Source organism: Glycine max, chromosome 19 (genome assembly GCF_000004515.6).
Source record: "Glycine max cultivar Williams 82 chromosome 19, Glycine_max_v4.0, whole genome shotgun sequence".
Classification (NCBI taxonomy): domain Eukaryota; kingdom Viridiplantae; phylum Streptophyta; class Magnoliopsida; order Fabales; family Fabaceae; genus Glycine; species Glycine max.
The window spans coordinates 8,081,163-8,095,582 of NC_038255.2; the positions used below are offsets into that span (position 1 = coordinate 8,081,163).

Sequence of the window (14,420 nt, forward strand, 5' to 3'; positions counted from 1 at the left end):
GATTAATCTTGATAAATTTCACTGATTATGTCTAATAAAATCCTTCTCTTTTAACTAAGTTTTTTTTATATTTATGAACGTTAAATTTAATATCTTACTTAAGAATCGAAGTCGGTATTATTTTCAGTTAGTGATATTTGAGACTATTATCTAAGTGTGTGGGAACAACTTCTAAGCCTTATTTATGATTGGATGAATCATGGATTCATGGTGCTTATCATTTATTATAAAATTTTATCTTCTAAGTTGTAATTAAATTATTTATTATTTATATGATACAAAAACAGCACCAAGAGCTTCATCTAATTTTTTTCTCTCTTTAAAATAGAGTTGAAATCTTGATCAACTTCATCTTTGTCGTTTGGTTTCACTTAGTAGCGATCCTTTCGAAGCCCTTTCCTTCCATCAGAAAACACAAATCCTGATAAAAAGAAGAAATTGCACGTTCTAAAGTGTTAGGAACGTCAACATTCAGAAGCACAAAAATTTCCTCACCCTTTTCAAATTTCTGTCACCCTTTTACTAGGTAATAATGCATCTGTTACTTCATTTGCATTAACGATGACATTCTTTTTTTTATTTCCCACCATCATTTTTTTTTCCTGCATATTTTGTACATTCACATATGATTGTTTCAAAATTCCATGTTTTGATTTAATGGGTATTGGAATTTTCAATCAGAAAGCATGCAGGCATCAACTTTTGGTGTTGAAGAAGCTACTTTTGGGGTTCAAAGTCGTAGGGGGTTGGTGGGTTTTCGAGAGTTCAGAAATGGGAGTGTTCTGAGACCCAGAAGAGTGTGCATGGCTAATAATAACATTGATCTTTGTGGGTTAAGGCTTGGTTCTGTCACTATGGAAACTGAACTAACTAATGCTAGAGTTGGTTTTGGTGGCATTTTTGGGCCCTCCGTTAAGCCCAGATCAGTGAGGGTTATGGCTTCTGGTTTGTATGCTGTTGCTGGTGGCTTTGATTTGTTTGGTTTATTGGCTATTGTGAATTTTTCTGGACTGCATTTGCCAATGATGTGTATGTAATGTGCTTGGTTCATGTTGATGCCCTATGTGTTGTTTTCCTTAATGATGCTGTGTTTGGATTTCGCGGCAAAGTTGCTTTTTTATGTTTGATTTTGTTGTTGTTGAACCACATTGATGTTTTCTAGTAGGACTCTGCTTGTCTGTCTATGTTTGCTATTGTTGTTGATGTGGTTTGTTGACTCAGGTAGTTAAATTAAATCTGTTGCTTGATTTCCCCAACATGAAATTCGGCGACTGGTATTATGAGAATGCTGAGCATGATAAATGAAATTAATGATGTGATGCTTAATTGTAGTTTGTAATCCAGTTGATACATGAATGTTAATTTCAGCATGGTTGCAATAGTTAGGAAATTCAATTTATAAGGATAATATTCTTTTGTTGAGCTATATGTTAAGAGTTTATATACTGTAGAATTTGCCATTTATAATTGCCTTTTGTCTTGTTGGCTCTTAAATACTAATGGTATTAATATGCTTAAGTTTTGCAGTTGTGTATGCGTTGATTCTGGAAACACAGCTTTTAGTGCTGGAAATCACCTTTATAAGTCTTATTATAAAGGCAATTGATTCTGAAAACAGCTTTTAGTGCTAGAAATTGCCTTTATAAGTCTTGTATTTGCAAAGTCTCTGAACAGCTTTTCCCAGTATTGTCAGCTTACTGTGTAAAATATCACTTCTAGTTAGATGATTTGTGATTCTTGATTTAATTCATACAATTAGGTATGATTCAGCTAGCCAGCGATACATATCATGTGATTCATTGCAGATGACTAATCATGCAATATGTGAATGAATCAGTGTGATTTGTATCATTTGATATGAATTACATAATTCAACAAATTGTTATTTTTCCTTCTTTATGTTTCTTTAATCTTTAATGATTTCTCATGAAAGAAATTGAAAAGTTAGATAAGCTAAAATTGTTAAATGAAAACGAAATGAATGAGCACTACTGAATGCACCCTATTTGATTATTTGGCTGCTTTGTTTCTATTCTATGCATTTTATTTGGCTGTTCCATAGCTCTGTTTTTAGTTTTCTGAAATAGAGGCTTCACACTTGTTTTTTATTTTGTGAGACTTGTGGTTAACTTCGGATATATGTCAATTTCTAGTTTAGACCTATTACATTGAGCACTATACAATATATGTCAATTATATGATATATTTCAAGTTGTTTTTCATTGTCTCTTAGGATTCTATAAGATTTCTGATTCACAATTCAAAATTTAGCTTGGAAATTCAGATTTGAATTGAAATTTGAGAACTTTCTAGTTGTATGTTCATACAGATACTTATAGCAAGTAAAATTGAGTTGCAGATGGAAAAATTGAAGATGTTGTTCCAGCTACTCCTCAGGGCAAATCTTCTGGAGATGTTCTACCATATGTTGGTGTTGCTTGCCTCGGAGCCATTTTATTTGGCTATCATCTCGGGTATGGATAGCGTTTTCATATTAGTATGTGGGTCAATGGACAACAATGCAGCATGTCATTTTCTTTGTGTTGACATCTAAGTTATAAAAATGATACGAGTAACTTGCGGACGTCTTTATGTTTTTTTGGCTGCTAGACATGTGTATAGCTGCTACTACTTTTCATTAAATATTATCTTCATGTTGGAGAACTCTAACAATCCCTGTTTGGTGTAGGGTGGTAAATGGCGCCCTTAATACCTTGCTAAGGATCTTGCAATCACTGAAAATACTGTTCTACAAGGTACATGCTATATGTGTGTGTGTGTGTATTCGCAAATTATTAAAAATTTTGATTGATTTTATAGGCAACTAAAACTGTAGATATAAGAAGATGCAATTTCTTGTTTAATACACTCATAAAGGGCAAATTTTCAGTATGCATGTCTGTCCATGTTAATGGTATGGTTAACATAAACAGAAAATTAACTGATCTTTATAGAAGAAAATTTAAATGAATTTTTTAATTACATTTGTCCATGAATCTTTCTTCACTTTCATATGTCCTATCAATTGTTTTCTCTTGAATATCCATGAACAGGCTGGATTGTCAGCACATTACTTGCTGGTGCCACTGTTGGTTCATTTACTGGTGGATCATTGGCTGACCAATTTGGAAGAACTAGGACTTTTCAATTAGCCTCAATCCCTCTAGCAATTGGAGCATTTCTTGGGTCAGTCACTTGGTCTTCAGGATAATATTTTATCTTTTTATATTTTTGAAATCTGTCATTATAAACTATGATGTATTTGCAGTGCTACAGCACAGAGTGTTCAGCCAATGATCATTGGTCGCTTACTTGCTGGTATAGGCATTGGTGTTACATCTGCTATAGTACCACTATACATATCTGAGGTGCTTTATATATTATTCTTATCTTTGTGATCATGAGTATATAATTTATGTGGACTGTGTGGTAACTCCTTTTAATGGGCAGATTTCACCAACTGAAATTCGTGGTGCGCTCGGATCTGTTAATCAACTTTTTATATGCATTGGGATTCTTCTGGCACTGGTGGCTGGGCTGCCTCTGGCAGGGAACCCTATATGGTATTGGGTTGTTTCACCTTACCACTATTTGTTTTGGCAGGGAGGGGTGAGGATAGGGGTGTGAATATTTTAACCTAACCTCTTTTTTAGCTGTTTATTTCTTCCAGTGATTAATATCATCCAGAGATGGTAAAATATTACTAGAAAGTGGAGATATTTGTTTTTCTTTTTTATTTGAAAAATAAATGAAGTTGCAGAAGAAATCATGCTCCTAGAAGAGAATTATGCGAAGATTTTATATCCAAAGTATTTTATCAATAGAAACTGATGTCAAGGTTTTGATTGGACATCAATATTGGTAGTTATTTTCTGTCATTGATTTCTTTAGTTTTGAAATATGACATGTCCCATTATCAGTTGCTTCATTTAATCTTCTCATCATCATTGACATGAATGAATAAGAGAATTTAGTTGTGTGGTTTGGGTTTGTAATAAAAATGCAGTTTCATTCATACTTTGGATATTGAAATGCTGACACTATGGTGAAGGATATATTGAACTATTCAACAAGCAATCTGAAAATTTGATGTACACTAAATGATATTAAATCCATGTTTTTACATTGGGGCTTCTTTTTGTCAATACTTGAAGTTGGTACTTGATATTTCTACGCTATAGAAGTCAGAGCTTGTTTTTTCAGCCAATGCATCTGGATTCACTGGAAAGTTGTACACTTTAGCACATTTTTTCTTTTTCAGAAATAACTGTTCCTGGCTGATTTGATTGTGATAGTTTCAAGTTAAATTCAAATATGAATGTGCCTTCATTATTTTTAATTTATTTTCTTCTTGCTGAATCCAGAAACATTTGTTGCTCAGTTTTCTACTTTCATTTTTAATTTTATTTCGTCAGGTGGCGGTCAATGTTTGGCATTGCAGTAGTTCCATCTGTTCTGTTAGCACTCGGAATGGCAATTTCTCCAGAAAGTCCGCGCTGGCTTGTTCAGGTTTTTCCTGCAATTCTGTGGTATCTTTTGTTATGGAAGCAATACATTCATGTGACAATTAAACTAATGGGGAAAAAAATACTTTTAAACACATCAAAGGCTTTTTTTTTATTTATTTATCAAATTTTGTGTCACAAACCTAACCATGGGACAGTATCATATGGTGACAACCTTGCAAATAACCCTACTAGATTAAAACACATTAAAGGAGAGATTATATTATGTTTTAAATATACTTAAGACTATTAATGTTTTTAAATTCTTAACTGGATTGAAATTGTAAGAGACGTCATACTTATGTTTGTTATAAAATCCAACAGAATATACATATTATACGTAGATGATGTGCTTTTATGTGTGTTAAGATATACTTCAGAGTTAAGACACTGTCAAAATTTCCTTAAATGCTTAAACTAGATTGAAATGGTGTTATGATATTAACATTTTATTATATTGTCTAACAGAACATACTTATCATGCATAGATGACGTGCTTCTTTTGTATATCTGTTGAGATCTTAATGCAAAAATTTTATTGTAGTTTTTCTTTGAAAATTCCATGTATTATTTTACAGCAAGGTAAAATCTCTGAAGCTGAAAAGGCTATTAAAACACTCTATGGACAAGAAAGAGTTGCTGCAGTTATGCATGACTTAACAACAGCAAGTCAAGGTTCATCAGAACCTGAAGCAGGGTGGTTTGATCTGTTTAGTAGTCGATATTGGAAAGGTATGCTAAATTTCAGTGAGGACTAATTCTAGGTTTGGTAACACTATGGACAAAAATAATTTTCGCTGATAATGCTAAGCTGCATCTTTTCAAGCTCTTTTCATAAAATTTCCTTTCTTTAAGGGTGTTTATGTAAAGGAGGTTCATGAAAAATTCATAATGATTGTGATAATATATCTTGAATGATGATTCATGAAAATCAGTTGTCTCGGCTCAATCTAAACCCAATGCATAGATCAGATTTGATAACCCACGAGACTTCCCTTGGATGTTTGATTTCATTCTGGCCCTTTTCTCTACCTGATATATTTGTATGAAGAATTATTATTTACCAATAATATTATCATTGTTCATGTTTTAATTTCACTGACAACTTTTTTTTAGTTTACTATTTAGTTGATTAAATGTATTCTTTTATGAAATAGTATATAGCACTTCCTTAAAATATGCCTTGTTTCAGTTGTCAGTGTTGGGGCAGCACTTTTCTTGTTCCAGCAGTTGGCTGGAATAAATGCTGTAGTTTATTATTCAACTTCTGTGTTCCGTAGTGCTGGAATTGCTTCTGATGTTGCAGCAAGTGCCTTGGTTGGTGCATCAAATGTTTTTGGTTGGTATTTTTTATTCTTAAAAATGTTTATTGTGCATTCAGTAAAAGAAGGTTATTGTATATGTTCCGCAAACAAGATATTGTTTCTGATTGAAGTTTTATTTTGTTGCAGGAACTTGTATTGCTTCCTCCTTAATGGACAAACAAGGAAGGAAAAGTCTCCTTATCACAAGCTTTAGTGGGATGGTAATAGTTGTTTTCAGCACGCATCTTGTTAGACCTAAAGCATATAATGTTAGATGTTACATGATGGATTAATCACATCCCTGAAGCATCACAAGCTTAATTGTCAAATATTAATTTTTGTGGGCCTTATGCCTTGCTTGGCTAAAATTGTCCAGAGCAAAAGAAGTATACCTTACACTACTGTAGTGACATAATGCATGGTTGGTTTATGTGTCCAAATATACCTTTGTAATTCAAATATAATTTTGGACACATAAGCATTTTGATAATTTAGAAACTATCTGGTTTCAGCCTTCAACTCAGTTATGATACTTGAAAGGTCTACCTGGCAAAACATGAATACAAGTAATACTGACTTTATCAGTACTCACATTATACTAGAAAATAGAAATGCTTCTGCAGAGAAACAAATGTATTCATCCTACTTGAGTATGCTGATTTACTTTTTTTGTGCATGAATTTCCTTATCCTCCACATACTTTTTGTAGTTGTATGTTTAGTTTTTACTTATCAGTGTTTTGGTGATTGATTGCAATTTGCAAATATCATTTCTACTGAAGCCAGTAAATGGTAAGACATGGCATGCTGATTCTATTCATCTATTGGGTTTATTACTTACAAGAGGGAGTCTGGAGATTCTAATGCTAGTCAGACATTGTGATTTGGAAGAGTTCATGCACTTGTGTAGCTAGTACTAGGGAATGGAAGGGTTTGTAGATATTATTGTGCCATATTTTAAAATGGGAAAGATAAAAATGTGGCAATGCAATACATTTTTGAGAAAAGTCTAAACAAGGGATTGAACTTTATTCCGTTCTTGAAGGAAGGAAAGGTAATTTTCAAGTATTATGATCCTTGATTTCATTTTACGCTTAGATGTTAGAAGCATAATTAGGTTGGTAGGTAATGGATCTGTTCTTACTCTTCTTAGTTGCTTAAACAACTCAAATGATGCTTATAATTCAAACTAAATCTTCATCTCAATGGCTTAGTTCATTTCTGGTGTGTCATGACTCATGACTTATTCGACTTATTTTAAGCTGTGTAATAAGACATCGTGTATTTTTCATTTGTATAATTGACACCTTTTCTTTATGTCTCTCCCAGGCTGCTTCTATGTTGCTTCTTTCTCTGTCTTTTACATGGAAGGTTCTTGCACCATACTCTGGCACCCTTGCTGTTCTAGGGACTGTTCTGTAAGTCATTTAATTTTTTCAATAATAGTGATTCCATTCACTTCATGACTTAAACTTCAATGAACTTATATGTTCTTTTATTATTTAAGACTCACATTTCTGATGACTCTATGGTCTATGAATTTAACCAGCTATGTCCTATCCTTCTCTCTTGGTGCTGGTCCTGTGCCTGCCCTTCTTCTACCAGAGATATTTGCTTCTAGAATTAGAGCAAAAGCAGTTTCTTTGTCATTAGGCACACATTGGGTGAGTGACTTCACTATGGAACCTAATATTTTACCTGTGGTTAAGGCCTTTATCTTGCCAAAATTTTGAAATTATACTTCTTAAAAGCTAAAACAAACTAAAATTTTTGTACTTTGTAATAGCAGTTGCTGTGAGCTTACCAAACACTCAACTTGCTGTTCTTAAATAAAAATAAACAAGTAAATTAAAAAACAGAAGTATCCCAAAACTCGGCAACACAGTTGTGCCCTTCTACACATTTATTTTCTAAATGCTATTGTTGAAGAAACATTCCTTGGAAAATAGCTTCACTATGAATTTCCTCACTCCATATTTTGCTTCAGAAGTTCCTTGGATCTTTCTCACTAAATGATAATTATATTGATACGATTTTGCTACATTAAGCTTATTGCAATACCTAGTTGCCTAAATATTATGTTGAAAATGGAACTATGATTTTATTTGGTCTTATCAGATCTCCAACTTTGTCATTGGCCTCTACTTCTTGAGCGTTGTAAACAAGTTTGGTATCAGCTCCGTGTACTTGGGGTTCTCAGCTGTCTGTGTTCTTGCTGTTTTGTACATAGCTGGTAATGTTGTGGAAACAAAGGGTCGATCATTGGAGGAAATAGAACGTGCTCTCAGTGCTTCAGCATGAAAATATTCGAGGAAATGCATGTGTTCATAATTCCTATGCTGCTCACAGAACTGTTTTATGCTCTTGCTACTTGTTCCACACATTTGTCTGGCATGAGTGATAACAGGGATAGCTTGTTTATTGTAACCAAATGTTGCTCCTTTGCAAATATGGGAACAATATTTTGTGAGCTTTGGTCAAGCATCTCTATTCACTATGTTTTCAAACTGACAGTTTTTGTCACAATGTAAGGCAGCAAGAACATTCTCACTTCAAATTAAATTGAATAAGTATGGTATCCTATGTTCAAAATTGAGTGAAAATTTTCACGATCTTCCTTTGATATAATAAACGAGTAAGGATAAAATAATAATATTGGATTTGTTTAGTAAATAGACGAATGATACAACCACATAGGAACATCTCAGAAGGGAAAATGTGGCATAGTAGTGAGTATTTATCCTGATATGCACTCTATGCCTGGCATTTCTAGGATATGCAAAATGTAAGCACATCTTTTAGTCGGAGTTACCAAATAGTTTAACTTGTTTACAATAACGATACTAAATTTTTTGCCATCAAAGGTGTTTACAAATTTATTTATTTTTTTCCTTAAGATTTTATTGGATCTCTGAACCATTGGTCACAAAAGAACTACGCTCCTTCATGAATGCACTTTGTGCACAGTTGTGACTTCAAAAAATTCAGTTAGATGTTGTGTCCCTTTAAACATAATCTTGACAAATCATCCAAAAAATGGGACATGTGGCAAATGATTAGCAAAGTGCAGACGAGTCTCCTGTACTATATATACACTTACACAGATGCTATTCTGTGTAAATAACACTTGCACACAGAGTAATATATATATATAAAGAACCTTAAACCAAAAATTCTAAGTTATCTTTCAGTCTAAAGATCAAACAGTTTCTTTGAAGGATACACTATTGGTAATGCTAATATATCAAATATAACATTAGCTCCGTCGTATTTACCAACATTATTTGCTATAAACAACCAAGGCAAATGTTACTGATATCAATGAAAATCATGCCATCTTTTAAGCCACAAAACATGAATAACTGATCTTCTCTTAGCATGTGCAACTACAACATAATGTCTTGACTCTTGACTCTTGAGCACTTCCATGGTGTTTTGGCTCGAATAATACCCTTTTTCATAATCAGTTTAACCAAATTTCACAGATTCCTCACTTCAGTTCCATGTTGATATCTACATGTTAGATTTCCTCTCCCACCTGTTCTTAGTGTCAAGCCTACAAAATATTAATAACACACATCAAATGATTGTGACATGAAACGAAACAAACAATTGAAATAACCATATATACATAAACAAAACACAATTACAATCCTATAAACACAACCAGTGTTATGTGATGTTAAAACAGGGATTAACCATAGCTGGTGATATGTGATATGTTAACAGTCTAAGCTTGCGAGGAGGACTAAGTTTGATTCCCGTAGAACATATTTTTTGGGAGGGGCGATTGTAAGTGTGACTAAGTCGAACTCAGGATTAGTCTCATAGCTGATTTAAAACACCAAAACTTGTGTGAATACCTCAAGATCACACAAGGAAGCCAAATACCCTAATTATGGATAAATTATTAGGTAGTTTGTGATTTCCATGTGTCCTATGATCCCAACTAACACCTACGTGATACATTATCAAGTTTTCAATTTACAAGAAAGTATTAATAACATTTTAATACATGTCATGTGGAGATTAGTAGGAATCATAATGGTCCTAGATCACATAATCATTCTCCTAACTACGGTAGTTAAAAAAAATGAATTAACCATTGCTAACTAAGATCTATCAACCAAAGTGGAGTTATATATATATATATACCCCCAATGTAACTTTTGCTTCTTTGGTTCAGACATCACAGGTACATCATCCTTTGAGTCTTCAATTCTAGAATCAAATCCTTCACAATCATTCCACAACCTTGATTCTCTGTGATCAACATTTGAACCTTGAGTTACACTGTTTTGGCTTGATAAACCATAACCATGTGACTTTTTGTTGGCCCCATCTGCAGAACCAAAATATTACAGAACTAGAAAATCAACAACAATAGCATAAACACACAAACCATTACAATTAAGAAAAGAAGAAAAGAACCTTTGGATTTCGTTTTGAACTTTGATTTTGACTTCAGTTGCAAGCGCCTCTTGTGTAGCTCCTATCACAATCAAACGTTCAGAGAACGTTAACATGACAGAACACCCAACAAGCACAACAGTAAAACAGTACATACCCAGGTTTCAGAATGTTGGAAAAATCTGAAATTTATAAGCTTTTTGAAGGTGGGGGATGTAGAAACGAATGAAAAGTGAATTGAATTGAAGAGGGTACCTACACGAAATTTTGAGAGTTGGTCTTGGGTAATGCCTTTAGGGTTAAAATTGGGTCGGAGACACGATGAGGATGCCATTGCAGCTTCTCTTCTACGATCCTCTTCTTCCTTTTCCATTGTCTCTTTCTTGTTCACTTTCATCTCCTTGCATATGGTTTCACCATTCGCTGTTATATTTTGGAGATCATCCATTTAATTATGTAGTCATGTGGAAATTGGAATACACATTCTTGATTCGTTAGTTTCCCCCCATAAGTCCCTTAAACTCAGGGATGTAATTTTGATTAGGGTAAAATATGTTTTAATCCATGTTAAATTAATAAATCTGTCTTCTTTTCTTCTTCTTTTTTTTTTTTTTTGCATTCAATTTCTAATAAAATGATAATTTTGGTTTTAATTCTTGTTATTTTTTTAGTCCTTTATAACTTAACAAATTTTGTATTTATTTTTCATATTTTTTTTCTTTCCCGTTGTGAATAGTCTCTTTGAAAAAAAAAGACTAATAAAAAATATTTTTTTTTATCATGAAGTAAACATATTATTTGTTTAATTTATTGAAGACTAAAAATTATTATTTTATTAGGGACACAATGTAAAGAAATTTTTTATCATACATTAAACATAAAATTTGTGTATTTATAAGGGATCGAAAATATATTTTAACCTTTTAATTATTAATATTAAATTAATAGTAAGTTTTATTAAATAGAGAATGAAATAAAATTTGCATTCAATTTATTAACTAAATTAAATTAAAATTCTAAAACAATAAAAAGAAAACATGTTACAAACATTTCTTCTTATTATTTTTATAATATATTATTTTTTAGGTTTAATTACTTTTAAAAAAGATTTAATTGTCTATTTTTCTCCATTATGATTGGAGTGTATCCTTGGATTGATTGAGTGTTTAGTCTTTCATGATCATCACCAATGAAATTGCAACGAATTTGTGCAAGAAAAAGAAAGAACATAAGTGAAAAGAGAGAGGAGAATGAAGAATAATTGAGAGAAAAAGAGAAAAAAGAGTTTCATCCTAAAGCTTGCACAATAAGTAACTAAATTTGTTTTTTTATACAAAATGAAGTAACTAACTTCCACTAATATACACAGTGACTACTCAAAGAGGGAAGGGATGGGCCTTGATTATGTCCATGTAATCTATCTAATTAAACTAATTACACAAAGCAAAACTCAAATTCGCAGCCCAATTATTCAATGGCAGAGGTTCTGACTTCCAAGCCCAATTTGATCCTCAAAATGGCAGAATTGATCAAGCTTATTTGTGACAAAGTTAAAGCTTTTTTTCTTAGCTTTCCAGGGACTACTCACATGATCCATCTAGAGTTCTTTAGTGTCCTATAGGCCCTGTTCAAGGCAGATAGGACAAATAAGCACAAAATTCAAAAATAGGCAATAATTATCAATTAAGCCCAATCATTTGCCTAAGACTAAAACTAAGTTAAAGTGAGAAAATAAGGGTCAAAGAGATGTCAATTGAGCTAAGAATAGAAAAATACTAAACTACAAATGCTCATTCAATATCTCATCTTTAAACATGTATTTGTTAATAAAATCATTTAGTGAAAATTACTCAGTTTGTTATAAAAAATATATTCCTTTTGAGGAGTAAGTGCAATTTTCATGATTAACAAATTGGCACGCGTGGTGGGACAAGTTTGCCAAAAAAATTTGATCTTAAGAACAAGTCTTAATGAAAATTGTATGTTGTTAAGAAGTGGTAGAATGACAAACAATAGTCAAAGAAATCATACTAATAACAACAATAGTAATAATAACGTTGCAAACACTTCGACAGCAATGAACAAAATCAAACAAATTTACCTTCTGGGGTAAATAATGAAATGGTTGTGGGTACAAGTTAGGCAAATGATGACTATATAAATGTAAGAGATGAAGATGTGATGCGTTCACAAATTCAGACAAGCATTGTTGAAACTAGTTACCACAAAATAATGTAATCTCAACCACAAACACCCCACCATTTTCCACCATCAGACTGTGGGGAATGCCATCAGTGCCAAATAAAATGAACATACCACAACTGAGTCTGCTTATGCATCAAAGTCAAAATTCAACACCACCTATTGTGGTCAGTGGATGAACTAACAGGCTTTTAGAACTTGGGGAAATAATGATTCTCATGATGCTGACCAATTAAGAAATATAAGACTTCCTATTGAGGATAGGATAATAGGAGAAAGCAACATTGTCTCTACAGGTGTTTCTAATGAAGCATTAGTAGCCTTAGACAACAAATAGACCATAGTAATCATGAAATGGTTAATACTATAACAAATCATATGGCCTCGATCTTAAATCCTATGTTAAGAACTGTGGAAGCAAAGCTTCCAAGCTTATTTTGATTATGCCAAAGACTCAAGTCAAGAATCAAGATTCAAGCAAGTTTCAAGAATCAAAGAGTCATTCAATCAAGATTCAAGTGAAGATTCAAGAGAAGACTCAAGATACGCAAGAACCTCAAGAAAAACATCAAGATAAGTATAAAAATATTTTTTCAAAGAAAAGATTGAATAGCACAATTTGTCCAAAAGAATTTTTCAAAGAAAAATCTTTTACCAGAGTTTTTACTCTCTGGTAATCGATTACCACAAGGCAGTACCAGAAGCCCAAAACAGTTTTATAACTGTTTTACAAAGTAGTAATCAATTACCATGGGCATGTAATCGATTACCAATGTTTTTGAACGTTGAATTTCAAATTTCAAGAGTCACAACTTGTGATAAAATATTTTCAAAATAGTGTAATCGATTACACAATATTTGTAATTGATTACCAGTGTTTCTAAACATTGGTTTTAAAATCTAAACATGAAGAGTCACAACTGTTGATGTGTAATCGATTACACCATTATGGTAATCAATTACTAGTGACTAGTTTTGAAAAATAAATTGCCAAGAGATACAATTTTTAAAGTGACTGGTTTTTGAAGAAATAGCCAAGAGTCACAACTTTTAAAGTGACTAGTTTTAAAGAAAGTCACGACTTTTAAAGTGGCTGGTTTTTAAAGAAATAGTCAAGAGTCACAACTTTTAAAGTGACTAGTTTTAAAGAAAGTCACAACTTTTAAAGTGACTAGTTTTGAAGAAATTGCCAAGAGTCATAACTTTTAACATGATTTCTTCAAGAGCCATCAAATGGCTATAAATATGTGACCATAACACGAATTTCATAATTGATTCATTCAATCATTCTCAACATCTTTCTAAGAGTTTTTGTTCAACACTTGCTTTGTCAAGAAAAGTTCATTGGGCAAAAACTTGTGCTATTCTATTTTCCTCTCCTCCTCCATTCTTACAAAAAGCTTTTCAAGAGACCTACTCTTGGTGACTGTTTTCAAGAGAAGGTCTTCTTGGTTGAACACTGAACACAAAGGACCAACGTTCCTTGGGTTCATTGCAAGAAGCGGGATTTGCTTCTTGGTTGATCACTGAACACAAAAAATCAACATCTTTTGGGTTCATTGCAAGAAGTGGGTACAACTTCTTGATTGTTATCACTGGACACAAGGGACTAACGTTCCTTGGGGTTCATTGCAAGAAGTGGACATAACTTCTTGGTTGTAATCACTGAACACAAAGGAGGGGATTCCTATGTGGTTCATTGCTTGTAAAGGATTTTACAAGGATAGTGGAAATCTCAAGTGGGTTTCTTGGGGACTGGATGTAGGCACGGGTTGTGGCCGAACCAATATAAATTCGGTTTTGCATTCTCTCTTTCCTTAATCTCTTTTACTTTCTGTTGTGTTTATATTTCTTTATGTTTACTTCTCCTTATTTTTTATTCGAGTAACTTACAATTAAAGAAATAATTGAATCTAGGGAATATCTAAGAAAGAGAAATTTTCAATTAGGAATAGTCAATGAAATTTTAATTCAACCCCCCTTCTTAATATTTCTGAGGC

General features: G+C 32.8%; 1 protein-coding gene and 1 pseudogene across 2 annotated transcripts; one reads left to right on the forward strand and one right to left on the reverse strand.

Annotated features, from left to right (window-relative positions):
- Positions 1-683: 683 nt before the first annotated feature.
- LOC100799197 (plastidic glucose transporter 4-like) lies at positions 684-8,400 on the forward strand (annotated as a pseudogene).
- A 569-nt stretch (positions 8,401-8,969) lies between these two features.
- Positions 8,970-10,755, reverse strand: LOC100789849 (uncharacterized). Of its 2 annotated transcripts, none has more exons than XM_003553208.5 (4): positions 10,478-10,755; positions 10,240-10,300; positions 9,964-10,150; positions 8,970-9,364 (listed from the first exon to the last, which is right to left on the reverse strand). In XM_003553208.5, the coding sequence occupies exons 1-4, from the start codon at positions 10,664-10,666 to the stop codon at positions 9,322-9,324; spliced, it is 480 nt and encodes a 159-aa protein (XP_003553256.2). In that variant the 5' UTR covers positions 10,667-10,755; the 3' UTR covers positions 8,970-9,321. The 2 variants fall into 2 exon arrangements, with proteins under 2 accessions (XP_003553256.2, XP_006603985.1); XM_006603922.4 differs by having other exon boundaries at positions 10,240-10,297; positions 10,478-10,742.
- Positions 10,756-14,420: the final 3,665 nt, after the last annotated feature.

What these genes read in the sequence shown, in the direction of transcription:
- LOC100789849 (XM_003553208.5), bottom strand. Translation starts at nt 10,666, where the DNA reads ATGGATGATCTCCAAAATATAACAGCGAATGGTGAAACCATATGCAAG. An exon ending in ACCAACTCTCAAAATTTCGT is followed by an intron (nt 10,301 to 10,477) that starts GTAGGTACCCTC and finishes TGATTGTGATAG; the next exon opens with GAGCTACACAAGAGGCGCTT. An exon ending in AAGCAAAAGTTACATTGGGG is followed by an intron (nt 9,365 to 9,963) that starts GTATATATATAT and finishes AATATTTTGTAG; the next exon opens with GCTTGACACTAAGAACAGGT.